The sequence below is a fragment of the Ranitomeya imitator genome, chromosome 3 (genome assembly GCF_032444005.1).
Source record: "Ranitomeya imitator isolate aRanImi1 chromosome 3, aRanImi1.pri, whole genome shotgun sequence".
Classification (NCBI taxonomy): Eukaryota; Metazoa; Chordata; class Amphibia; order Anura; family Dendrobatidae; genus Ranitomeya; species Ranitomeya imitator.
This window is the reverse complement of record NC_091284.1, coordinates 751,485,615-751,499,608: the sequence shown is the minus strand read 5'-3', so window position 1 is coordinate 751,499,608 and position 13,994 is coordinate 751,485,615. Positions and strand designations below refer to the sequence as shown.

Sequence of the window (13,994 nt, the reverse complement as noted above, 5' to 3'; positions counted from 1 at the left end):
TCCCAACCGTCCCGGATCCAGCGGGACTGTCCTGATTTTGACAGTCAGCCCCGCGATCCCGGGCGGGACATTAATTGGTTGGGAGGTATGTGATATCACCCGGTCAGCTGAGAGCTCCCTGAGTCCCTGCACCCAGCAGCACACCACATAATGGCTGCTCTGTGCACTGGACCTGTGATGAGGTCACAGGATGGGAGGAGTCAGGGGGTCACATGATCGGGAGAAGAACCTCCGTGTACAGGACTTTGCTGGTTGCCATGGCGCCGGAAGAGGGTAAGGCAGTGTGTGAGGTCAGGAGGTGTTTACAATGTGGATGTAGCAGAGCCATGTGTGTACGAGGTGTATGGATCAGGGCAGCGTGTGAAAGGTGTATGGAGCGGAGTCGTGTGTGTAAGATGTGTATGGAGCCGTGTGCATGAGGTGTACGGAGCGCAGCCGCGGGTGTACGAGGTGTACGGAGCGGAGCAGCGTGTGAAAGGTGTACGGAGCAGAGTCGTGTGTAAGAGGTGTACGGAGCCTTGTGTACGAGGTGTACGGAGCCTTGTGTACGCCGCTTGTGTGTATGAGGTGTGCGGAGCACAGCCACGTGTGTGCGAGGTGTGCGGAGCACAGCCGCGTGTGTGCGAGGTGTGCGGAGCACAGCCGCTTGTGTGCGAGGTGTGCGGAGCACAGCCGCGTGTGTGCGAGGTGTGCGGAGCACAGCCGCGTGTGTGCGAGGTGCTATGTGTGGCCATTATACGGTACGAAGCATCATGTGGGGCCGTTATACAGTATGGAGCACTGTGTGGCCATATTTTTGTTTATAATTATTCTTTATGAACAGTGTGATCAGCAGTGCTAAATGGGTGTGGTTGAGATGTGGATATGGGTGGGACTAGTGAATGGGTGTGGTCAGAGGCGTGGCCTAAAATTTGCCGTGGCGCGCCGCAAACTTTGTCCCTCTTTCCCAGCTTCAAAAGTTGGGAGGTATGATGTTAGCGCTGTCTGCCCTGATAGGGAGAAACCACAAAGCCGTCTGTGTCCCCACCGTCTGTCCTCTTTGTTGCCGGCTCTGATGCGAGGGCAAATGAGAACTGTCAATCTGTCACTGTTGGCAACAAAGTCACCATTGGTCTCAGAAACACTGGGGCAGAGGTGACCCTGCTGCGTCCAGCCATGATAACCCCTGATGATATCATACCAGGAAAGGCTATGTCTATAACCGGGATTGGAGGGGTCAGCCCTGCCGTGCCCATGTGTACTTGGACTGGGGAGCAGGGAAAGGACTGAGAGAAGTGGGAGTATCAGAGGCTATTCCCACCAATGTGTTGCTACGCACGGACCTGGGGAGGATGGTATCCCACTATGTTCCTCCCTTGCAAGTAAATGATGCAGAGAAGGTGGAAGAAAGAGACCCACCTGAGATCCCATGCGAGGAGGGAAAATGTCCCAATGCCCAGGACTGTAATTATGTGGCAGCTGTGACCCGGAGTCAGGCTGCGGCTCAGACTCAGGCCCAGAGATTAGAGGATGAGTCTCAGACAGAACTGCCAGGACAGGAGGCCCATACTGTGGTCCCGGAGCCTCCATACATGGCAGACCCACCAAGGTCCATGATAACAGACACTGAAAACTCAGGTTCCGACCAGCGCCTGGCAGTCACACTAGGCCAGGGCCTGCAGGCTCACCGTCAGAGCTTCCAGGAGGCCCTGCAGACAGATATCAGTCTGGAAGAGCTCAGATGTCTTGCAGACCAACCCCCTGCTGCTCTGGCAAAGAGAGAGTATACTGGGACCAGGGCAGACTGTATACAGAGACTATCCCCACGGATACTACAGAATCTTGGGACTATGAACTGCGGCTGATCGTCCCTTATCCATTTAGGGAACAATTATTGAGGATTGCCCATGAAATTCCTTTGGCCGGACACCTTGGAATACAAAAGACTAAAGCTCGCCTGACACATAACTTCTATTGGCCCAAGATGGGGACAGATATTGCCAATTACTGCCGATCGTGCGTAGTTTGTCAGAGAGTTGGAAAGTCTGGGAATATACAGAAAGCTCCATTGATACCACTGCCTGTGATCGATGAACCTTTCCAGCGAGTGGCTGTGGATATCATAGGGCCACTTGCAATCCCTAGCAGCTCTGGCAAAAAGTACATCCTCACAGCGGTGGACTATGCTACATGATACCCGGAAGCTGTGGCACTATCCTCCATCCGAGCAGACAAAGTGGCGGATGTACAGCATTTTGTGGCCAGCGCCTATCGTCCCCAAACCAACGGACTCTGCGAGCGTTTTAATGGAATATTCAAGCAAATGCTCAAAATGCTGGTGGAGACTGAAAGGAGAGACTGGGAGCGGTACCTCCCCCATCTGCTGTTTGCCTACAGAGAGGTACCCCAGGCGTCTACTGGATTCTCCCCCTTTGAACTGGTTTATGGGAGGAGGGTCAGGGGGCCACTTGATTTGATTATTGGGAGGACGACCCCAGAACTACTGGAGTCTCAGTGGTCGAATATGTACTGTGGTCAGAGAGAGAATGCAAAAACTGAGCAACCTGGCCCATGAGAACGTGACCCAGGCCCAAAACAACCAGGTCTGGTACGACCGTAATGCCAGACTAAGGGCCTACGAGGAAGGGCAGAAGGTTTGGGTGTTGGTTCCTATGTTACAGAATAAATTGCAGGCCGCATGGGAGGGACCATATACTGTACATAAGCGGCTGAATGATGTTAATTATGTGGTGACACTAGATGAGCATGTAAAGCGTCAGAAAGTGTTTCATGCAAATATGTTGAAAGCACATCATGCCAGGGAAGCCTGTGTCTTACCTGTCTGTAGCCTGCCTGAAGAGGGGGAGGCTGATCTGTTACTAGATGTGGGGGCTGGGACTCAGTACATGGAGTCCCTGGAGTCAGCAGAGTTTAACCCTGAGCTATCCCACAGTCAGAGGTCTGAGCTGATGGGGGCGCTCAGCGAGTTCACCGAAGTCTTCACAGGGGATCCTGGGAGGACACACTTAGCAGTTCACCATGTGGACACTGGTACTAATCCCCCAGTACGGCAGTCTGCGTACATGAGGGGACAGGTAGAGGAGATGCTGAAACTCAAGGTGATACAAAAATCCCAGAGTGCCTGGGCCTCAACCGTGGTTCTTGTCCCAAAAAAGGACCGTACTACCCGGTTCGGTGTAGACTACAGGAAATTAAATGTACTGACTACATGTGAGGTCTACCCCATGCCTAGGATAGATGAGCTGTTAGAGCAGCTAGCTAAAGCATCGTACCTTACCATCATGGACCTGAGTAGGGGATACTGGCAGATACCCTTGACCAGAGAAGCTCAGGAGAGGTCTGCCTTTATAACGCCATTCGGGCTGTTTTGAGTTTCTGGTGATGCCCTTTGGTATGAAGAATGCCCATGCGGCCTTCCAGAGGTTGGTCAATCACTTATTGGAAGGATGTGATGGTTTTGCCGTCGCTTATCTTGATGATATAGCCATCTTTAGTGATTCTTGGGAGGAACACCTCGTACATCTCTCTCAGGTGTTGCAAAAGCTGTTAAGCCAGGGAAGTGTCAGGTAGCCATGCGGAAAGTACAATACCTAGGACACCGGGTGGGGGGAGGACTGCTAAAACCTCAGCCAGGGAAGGTAGAGGCCATTACAGCCTGGGCTACCGCACAAACCAAGAAGCAGGTACTGTCCTTCCTGGGTACGGCTGGCTACTATAGGAGGTTTGTACCAAACTACAGTGCTCTGGCCAAACCGTTAACTGATCTGACCAGGAAGAGACTTCCTAAAATTGTCTCCTTGAGTCCTCAGTGTGAGGAATCAGTTTCTGCCCTAAAGTCGGCATTGGTTAGTTCACCCGTCCTGCAGATTTCACTCACCAGTTTGTAGTGCAAACAGATGCCAGCACCTATGGGCTAGGTGCAGTTCTCAGCCAGGTGAACCAACAAGGAAAAAACACCCAATTCTGTACCTAAGCAGGAAACTCTTGCCCAGAGAAGTGGCTTATGCCACTATTGAAAAAGAATGTTTGGCAATTGTGTGGGCTCTGCAGAAGCTGCAACCATACATCTATGGGCGCAACTTCACCGTGATCACAGATCATAACCCATTGAGTTGGCTCCATAGAGTAGTTGAGGACAATGGGAAATTGCTTAGATGGAGTTTGATACTTCAGCAATATGATTTCACAATTCAGCACAAGAAGGGAGTTGATCATGGCAATGCTGATGGCCTGTCTCGCCAAGATGGGGCAGAACCAGAAACGTGCTCGGTAGCGGACCTGTAAGTCAACCCCCATGCACGTTCATAAGGAGGGAGGTCTGGTGAACTATATGTATATATTTATATATCTATATGTGTGTGGGGACATATGTCTAGGGTTATATGTGTGACTAGGGATAATGTAACATCTGTCCTGAAGGCAAGTCGCACCTAGGTGTTAATAGGTACTTCCTTGGGAATAGTAGAAATTCTGTCTCCAGATCTCACCAGGAGGTCTAGCTAGAGGCACCTGAGGTCTTGGAGGGGAGATGCTAAATTGCGGCCTGAGGGAAGCTATCCCTGGGAACCATCTCACACGTGTCTCCAGAGGAAAATAATATATATTCATTAGTAGAGCGGCCGTGCCCAATCAAACAGACCACAATTATGATATTAACCTGGGAGGCCGGTCTAGAAACCTGACCTCAGACCAAAGTTATAAATTTAGGCCGCAGACAGAGAATTGTGTTCACATGATGGGGGCAGCCTGAGAAGCTGATGTGATCCAATCTACCTTCTTCCTTCCCTCAGGGAGCAGAAAGCAACTACCAGTTAGATAATTTCTGTAAGTTTTCTCCTGTTTATTTTGACATTGTTTGCATACGTTGTATGTCTTTCTATTATCATCTTTTTATACCTTTTTCTTATTGTAAGCATTGAACTTTTTGCTATTAAAGTATAAAACTTTAACAAGTTGAACCTTGAATGTTCTAAAGGAATCCATAGCCAAAAGGCGTGTGAGCCTTATGAGTGATAGACATATTTTTATTAGTATTATTAGTTCCAGGACTCATCGCCTGTGTATTCGATGAGTGGTGGCAGTGCGTATGAGCGGGTGTGTGGCCTGGGTCGGTGTGTGATTTATGCTCCCATTACAGCATAGGACAGAGGTTGAATGCTGGACTGAGTGGGGAGATAGATTAACCCTTGCAGGCACAACCTCAAGTCACGTGTGAGAGCAGGCACGTGACAAATAAGTGACACCACGGAGTAGGGATCCGTGACAGTCATCATCAGCTTATACTCCCAAACTCTTCTGTCTCTCTGAGATTTGAAGTTACCTTTTAATACAAGTAATTTCATGTCCATAATGCTATGATCGGGGAGACAAAAATGTATTGCCACAGGTAGATCCATTCTTTTTTCTCTTATTGTGTGGTAATGAGAATTCATTCTTGTTCTAAGATTTTGCCCTGTCTCCCCCATATACAGACCTCCCAGTTGGTCATTTAGTGTCAATAAGAGAAAAAAGAATGGATCTATCGGTGGCAATACATTATTGTCTCTCCGATCATAGCGTTATGACATGAAATTACTTGTATTAAAAGGTAACTTCAAATCTCAGAGAGACAGAAGAGTTTGGGAGTATAAGCTGATGATGACCTTTGACACTCTCAGTGCAGGAATGAATGTGTCGCATGGATTTATGTCTTTTTACATTAACTAAGGAATTTGCTCCTCAGACCGTGTGGGGTCATCAAAACAGAACCAGACCCCAATAAGAGGACAATAAAACATTCACACTCCTTATCCATTTTTATTATTATACATTTTTATAGCGCCATTTATTCCATGGCGCTTTACATGTGAAAAAGGGGGCAAATATAGACAAATACATTAAACATGAGCAAAAAACAAGGCACACATGTATGCAAGGAGGGAGGACCCTGCCCACGAGGGCTCACAGTCTGCAGGGGATGGGTGAGGATACACTAAGAGAGTGTAGAGCTCGTTGTGTGGCGGTTCAGTAGGTTGAGGATCACTGCAGGCTGTAGGCTTGTCGGAAGAGGTGAGTCTTCAGGTTGTTTTTGAAGGTTTTTATGGTAGTAGAGAGTCTGATGTGTTGGGGGTAGAGAGTTCCAGAGTATGGGGGAAGCACAGGAGAAATCTTGGATGCGGTTGTGGGAAGAAGAGATAAGAGGGGAGTAGAGAAGGAGATCTTGAGAGGATCGGAGGTTGCGTGTAGGTAGGTACCGGGAGACCATGTCACAGATGCAGTATGGAGGAGACAGGAGGAGACATTGTGTGCTTCCTTGATATAGCTTCATCAGGAGGTATTAGAGGATATTCCAAAGCAGATCCTAGGAGTCATGATGCCTGGATAAAAGCAACTTATTTTTTTGTCCCAAAAATGATTGATTAAAATGTACTTTGTTTAAAGGGAATCTATCAGTTCATTTTCGTGTAGTGTATGAATAGTATCCTGAAATAGGGTGGCAATAAATTTGTCCGGAGTTCACATAGAAAAATAAAAGTTACATATCCTGAAAGGGCTGCCCGAGCCCGATTTCAGAATACTATTAGTATACCACAAAGAAATGACCTGACAGATTGACTAAGCTTTGTTTGCATATGAATTAAAACAATGATTCTTCGTTCAGGGAGCAACAAATTGCATTGGTAAAGGAATGGATGACATTATCTTTAAGAGATTAACATGACCATATAAACAATTTTGGGGATGGATTGAGCAGCTGGTCTTACAATTATAAAGAAATAGTTTTCAAGAGACACTCCCTTTAAAAGGAGTTGTAATAGTACTCCTCCTTACCAGATCAGTGGGGGTTCTATACTGGACACACCAACCAGATGTTTGCAGCTTTCAAGGTGGTATGCATGCAGAAGACCACAGCTCCCAACATGGTGTAGTGGTTATACTCAGGTACTGCACTCTGATTCATTCTAATGATATCTTTGCTGCTGTACATGAGAATGGCCACTATACAGTGTATGGAGCGGCTGTGTCCTGCCTGCATACATTGTGTGCTTCCGACCACTGGGGAAGCTGGTGTCATGGGTTGGGCCCGTACTAATCCAATATTAATAGGCCATCAATAGCCAAGTCCTAGACAAACTAACTAAAGAGGATTGTTCACAGGATAATTTTATGTTGCTTCTCAGTTGCAGAGATATTAAAAATTAACTCATGCTAAACCTTTTTATTGCCAAGTCCAAGTTGGAGTTATCAGACAGTACATTTTCAGACAGTGCTTCTCCTTTTATGATGTAATCACACTGCGGTTCTCAAGCAACCTGTATTTATTCTGCAGTGAGATCACGTTGTCATTACATCTCACACAGGAGAAGTCTGTTCTGGGCTACTCCTGTGTGAGATGTAATGACAGCCCTGATCTCACTGCAGTGTGAGTACAAGTTGCCCGAGCACAGCAGACATGCTGGTAATTGTGATTGCGGACATCCCCGGACAAACAGTGTGGAAAGGGGACATAACAGCAGAGAGGACAGAGCTATGAGAGCAGAGGTGATATAAGGGTTTGTAATGTCACACAGCTAAACTCAGATGTTCTACTCCTCCGCCACAGGAACTTTGTCTGAAAGGTGTTAATTGCTTTGATCTCACAGGAGGTTAGACCAGGGCTGTCTATCACACATCTCACACACTGGGAAACCTACCCTAAGCCAAGGTCAGTACGTGTTCTTTTTCTGCTGTGTTGCTGCATGCTTATGATTGGTCAACATCATTCAAAGAAGAAGTACCGGTACCTAGTGAAGAGTATCTTCTAGCATCCACGTCAACTTAACAAAAGTTAACTCTTCAGGTGCCAAATACTTTGATGCATTCTGCTCAAAGTCAACATTAAAAATTGAAAGACTCTTAAATATATTTTTTACAGCATAGGAAGTAACCAAGGTGTTCAAGAATTAGCACTTTCTGCAAATTTCTGCTTTGTTCGTTGCCTCGACTGGTCAGACAAATGTAGCATTACAAGCCAGCATATTAGATACATAGTCATCCACTTAATACACGGACCTCTCGAGTCAGCCAGTGCCGAGCCCTCATACTGTAAAACATTTTTTTTTTGCCGACAGTGCAAAGTATAAATAAAGGGTATTCCCCTTTAATTATAACATTAACTGAAGACATAAATTGCATTTCACCATCGAGCCCATTAAACCTTAAAGTAAACAATGGATAACAAATAAATGTAAAAAGGGACATTTTTAATCGTGTTTATGCCATTAGACATATCATACAGAATTTCAATTATATGTTAAAAAAAAACAAAACATAAAAAATACATGACAGCCATTTGAAGTAATGTCTGCCGTGTTTCACTGTTTTTACTCGACATGATAAACTTGTCAGAGGTTTGGTCTGAAATTTAAAAAATAAGAAGTTTGTACAGAGTGGACTTGTCCTCAAACAAGGATGCCTGCACCAGTGGTAATAACATACGGCCATCGGTCAGTTACGCTACCACCAGAGATTATGAAACATGAGATGGTTTCAGTACACCATTAAATATAGTCCCATATCAACCCAGAACCTCCCGAGTTGTCCATGAAGATTGACTCTTCTCAAATTAAAGTTTCTATAAATTATTATGAAATTTAATCCAACTTTCCAGTGGTATCCAACTTCCAGGCACCGGTGAGATAGCGCAGCCGTATAAAAAGGAGGTCTCTTCCCATCTGCAACCAGCTCCAGAAAGGCACCAGTTTAGATCCTGTATGTACACAAACATAAATTTGGTGCAATGTACTATTTGATTTATCTTATGCATACACATAGGCATATTCATAAGACAAAACAATATTTTGATGAAATTGTGGCTTTAGTAACCCCTGGCCATCAAGAGTCATTTTTTATTTTTGTGCTTTTGTTTTTTCTTCCTCTTCCAAGAGTAATAACTTATTTATCTAGACAATATACAGTGGTTTGCAAAAGTATTTAACCCTTCCTTAACCCACCCTCTCTGCATTTTCCATGTTTTGCTACCTCACAACCTAGCATTTCCCTTTTTTTCATTGAGCGTTTGCATCAGCTCATGTAAAGAACATACCTACAGCTGTGAACATTTGTTTTTTTTTTGAGAAGCAAACAAATAGGACAAAATAACTGACAACTTCAGTGTGCATAACTATTTACCCCCATAAAGTCAGTACTTTCTAGAGCCTCATTTTGCAGCAATTACAGCTGCAAATTGCTTTGGATAAGTCTTTATGAGCTTTCAACATCTGGTTACTGGGAATTTTGTTCATTCCTTAAGGAATGGACAATGGAGCTTCTTCAAGTTCCTCCGATGAGCAGCAATCTTCAGTCTGACCTCAGATTCTAAATTGGATTAAGGTGTGGGCTTTGACTAGGCCACTTCAAAACATTTAAACGTTTCCCCTTAAAGGGACTCTGTCACCTCAAATTGGCGGGATATTTAAATGACTTATTACCTGTCCGATGGGCGGCGTTTCCTCTTCATTTTTCCACCCCGTCCGTCCCTGTTGTTTGCAATATGTTAGTGAATTAGAGTGTGTGTGCGCCATAGTTGGCGCGTGCGCAATGCAATCTTCGGTCGCGCACGCGCAGTATGCTTTGCCCAACTGCGGGCAAAACCGAAAAGCATTACTGCGCATGCGCCCGCGCACTATGTCCTGCAACACAGCAAAATACTTCCGGACATAGTGCGCGGGCGCATGCATAGTAATGCTTTTCGGCTTTGCCCGCAGTTGGGAAAGCATACTGCGTGTGCGCGACTGAAGATTGCAATGCACACGCACCAACTATGGAGCACACGTACTCTAATTCACTAACATATTGCGGACAACAGGGACGGACGGGGTGCAGAAAAGAAGATGAAACGCCACCCATCGGACAGGTAAAAACGCATTTAAATATCCCGCCAATTTGAGGTGACAGGTTCCCTTTAGACCACTCAAATGATGCTTTAGCAGTAGGCTTTGGGTCATTGTCTTGTTGGAAGGTGAACCTCCATCCAAGTCTCAAATTACTGACAAACAGGTTTTGCTCAAGAATATCATTGTATGCCGCACCATTCATCTTCCCCTTGACCATTTTCCCTGTCCCTGCTGCCAAAAAACATCCCCAGAGCATGATGCTGCCACCACCATGTTTCACTGTGGGGATGATGTTTTTGGGGTGATGAGCTGTGTTGGTTTGGTGCCAGACATTGCGTTTACCTTGGTGGACAAAAAGCTCAGTTTTGGTCTCAACTGACCACAGCACCTTCCTCCATACATTTGGGGAGTCTCCCACATATCTTTTGGCAAACTCAATACGAGCCTTACAATCAATCAATCTTTGTGTGTAAGTAAAAGCTTCTTTCTGTCCACTGTTCTATAAAGGCCACCTCTATGGCATGTATGGCTTATTGATCCTCCCAAATAGAGACACACATCTCAGTCTGGTCATTTTCAGTTGCCGGCAACGCTCTATGGATCAATTTGAAAATCACTGAGTCAATCGTGAAGGGTCACTCCAGATCCTCCCTCAACAGCTTGGCGCCCAACGTAGGGCCCCCAAATAGGAATGCTTCTGCCCCCCGGAGGACAAGACAAAGAACCCTCGGACCGGACACAGGAACTGGAAATTGGGACTGATCATCCCCCACGATAACCACAGTAAGTTGACAGTTATACTGTTCAGACTGACCGTTTGGTGTGGTTTTCCTGTGTTTGTTGCTGCAAAGAAGATCTGAGGTTGTCCCCGATGGTCGGGTGATTTTTGGGTGGAATCATATAGACGTGTAGTTCCGTTGGGGGCCCAGTGCTCGAACCGTACCTCATAAGGGACGGACGCCCTGGATTGACCAGTGATTGTAATTCTCTTTCTAGTCAAAATATCCTGAAATCCTGATCACTGTTAGAATCAGGCGCGGTGAGGTGATCGAAGATTGGGTAGGATACGTAACTCAGGAATGGCTTGAGAAAGGATACTACATCCGAAACGTCGCCACGCCGTTCAGGCAATAAAGTCCACCTTTTTTCTATTTTCTTGTGCTGCTTTCTCTTTTTTACCTTGTATTTGGAGACCATTGGATTGCTGATTGGGGAGCTTTGCACAAACATGTGAGTTTGTACTGGATGCTGCTCCAAAATATATATATATATATATATATATATATATATATATATATATATATTATATATATATATATACACACATATATACATATATACATACACATATATACATATATACATACACACACATCTCTATATCCAGAGGTGGAGACACCCTCCTCCTTTCAGTGAGTACCGCGTTAAATTTTTGGGTTGTCCCAGTGGGGGGCAGATAGACCCGGTGGAACAGACTGAACGGCCGCTCCAGTACTGTGCACAAATGGAGTAAAGATATTTAGCTCTAAAGGAGAATCTTGTTTCCGTGGAAGAAAAAGAAGAGTTTGGATTTGTGTGATGAAGGTTTTTTAGAAATTAACAAAGTCTGAGAACTGCTGCATTGTTTCTGTGTGAAAGACACAAAATTTCTAAAAATCTGATGGGAGGGCCAGTCTAAGCAGCTGCGCGATTGCTTTTGAGTTTCTCCGTTCCGTGTTGAGGAATGCTCTGAGTTCTTATCTCCGCTAAAGTCTCGGATGGGAGGGGGCATGTAGCTGCGCTCAAGATTCTCTGTATATTCGGTCATTGGTGTAGTACGTGCTGGGAGATCTATGTTTTGTTTAAAGTAACAGTACTGTATAGAAGTAGAAAGAAATATTGTAAGTTGAAGTTGAAAGTAAAATATGGTGCCTAGTTTTAGAAGGAAATTTTAAAAGTGATTGTTTGGTTATCATTGTGATTGAAAGATTAGTAAATTATTAACCTGCTTCAAGTTGAGTGATTGATATATAGCAAATTGAGGATCAACAGAGGAAGTGAGTTCTGATTGTTTCTGTTATTGTTACATTGAAAAAGGAAAGCGGTCTACTACTATGACAAAGACTGGATGTTTTGTGGTGCAAGAAGGAACTGAGAAAGTGACTGAGATTAATGTGCCAGAGAAACGAACAATTAAAAATAAAGATCTGGGGCAGGGGGTCTCCCTGCCAGATAATATGGTCCCTCCCCAGGAAATAAACCTCTTCTCCCGACTGTAAGCCCTATGCCCCTTAACCCCAAGGCACCAATATATCCTGGACTGCCGAGACGTTCTATGGGCGTCTTATGGTAGTATTTAAAGATCTGGGATTCTCCTTGTATAAAAGCCCATTAACACCTTTTTGTGGCAGCTTTAATGTCCGGCCTTAAATCTGAATTGAAAGAGGCAATAATGTCAGTTAGACCTGACATCGAGACTTACAGTCCGGATGATGCATTGAAAATAGTAAAAAGTTTTCAGAAGAATTTAGCCCACTCTGCATCAGCAGGAAAAGCAAAGGTTAAACCAGTAGTTGTAGCGATTCCTGCTCCAACCTCAGCCCTGACCCCAGCTGCAAGCACACAACTCGTTCCTTATCAGTGGCCTGCGCAGCAGACTTCAGTTCCTGCCCTCCTACCGTACACAAATTCAGTTCCCTATTCCAATATCCCTTTTAACCCCATGTCTGGGAATCTCACTCCCCAGCCCCGCTGTGCCAATTCTCGCTTGCAGTGCTGGCGCTGTGGCCGCCCCGGTCACTTTCAGAGAGATGGTCATACCCCTGCTGACAGATGCTACCTTCAGGTTCCCCCTTCCACCCGTAACCTGAATACTGGGAACTATGGGGGATACTCTGGTTACAGACAGCCTCAAAATCCTGATAATCGCCCATACTGACGGGGTGGCCAACCAGGGTCTGCCATCACAATGTCCTCCACCAAACCTGGGGCATGCTCATCAGTCACGCTTCCTGTTGGAGACACCCTCGTCAAGTTTATGATAGACACTGGAGGGGCCAATTCCATAATCAAGTCATCAGATGTACCTACGGATATCCCTATTCAATTCTTAGACCAAGAGTTTGTTTTAATTGGAGTAGATGGCAGACCCAATAAACATACTTTTACAAAACCCATCCTCGTGGGACCCTTCCCTGAGGTTACTGCCCAGTTCGTAATCTCTCCCACATGTCCGGTAAATTTACTGGGGGCAGATTTATTATCACACTTCCGCTCCAGAATACAATTCCAAGATGATGGTTATATGGTTCTTACGTTACATAACCTTTATGCAGATGAACACAATGAGGAAATCTGTATCCTACACGCCCTTCCCATGGTTATGATGGCCCTGATAAGCCCAGATCCACCCCCAATAATGCCTGAGGACCAGCGACTCACCCCATATCTCTCAGAGATACCACCCAAACTCTGGTCAAAAGGGCCAGATGATATAGGGAAAATGCCTGTAGAACCAGTAAAAGCGTTTCTCAAACCTGGTGCCCCTTTTCAGAAAAGTCCATCAGTACCCTTTGAGACATGATTAGGAGCGGGGCCTCAAGGGGCAAATACAAATGTTACTCGTTAATGCTGCCCTGGTACTCTGTTTCCCCATGTAACACGCCCTTGTTTCCAGTTAAGAAAAAGACCCCACCCGGCCAACCCCCTGTGCACCGGCTGGTACAAGATCTACATGCAGTTAATGCAGCTACTGTTGTAGAATCTCCGGTGGTGCCTAATCCACATACTCTTTTGTCCCAGATACCTCAGGATGCTGCTTGGTTCACAGTTATGCGTATAAGTCCGTATCAAATGGGTCCCGCAGTGGCTGGGAAATCCCAGGAAGCTCAAAGATTCTAGCTGTGTCTGAAGCTTGAGTAAGTCCTTAAGCACTGCGGGACCCATTTGATACGGACTTATACGCATACGGATGTGTATGGACCTTTTGGACTGTCCTTCTAGGACTACTGAGGGGACCCATTGGTATTTCCCTCTGACCAGATAACTCCCCTGATGATGTTCCCCCATCGGAGTTGAAACGCGTAGGGAGAAGAGAGACATTTAGGGCTACACTTTGGTAGGTGGATTCCCATAGTAGGGCTCACTTGGGGCCTGTCCTTG

The 13,994-nt window shown here is 45.7% G+C and overlaps 1 protein-coding gene and 1 long non-coding RNA gene across 3 annotated transcripts in view; one reads left to right on the top strand and one right to left on the bottom strand.

Annotated features, from left to right (window-relative positions):
- The first annotated feature begins 218 nt into the window (after positions 1-218).
- On the top strand, positions 219-10,544 carry LOC138671069 (uncharacterized). Its single transcript, XR_011319423.1, has 3 exons — positions 219-273; positions 7,623-7,684; positions 10,435-10,544. It is a non-coding gene; the product is annotated as an uncharacterized lncRNA (long non-coding RNA).
- ALG5 (ALG5 dolichyl-phosphate beta-glucosyltransferase) overlaps positions 8,202-13,994 on the bottom strand; it is a 48,470-nt gene continuing 42,677 nt past the window's right edge. For both annotated transcript variants that reach the window (XM_069758953.1, XM_069758954.1), the window contains one exon: positions 8,202-8,728. In XM_069758953.1, the coding sequence (XP_069615054.1) occupies positions 8,613-8,728 (116 nt within the window). In that variant the 3' untranslated portion in view covers positions 8,202-8,612. The remainder of the gene's footprint in view (positions 8,729-13,994) is intronic.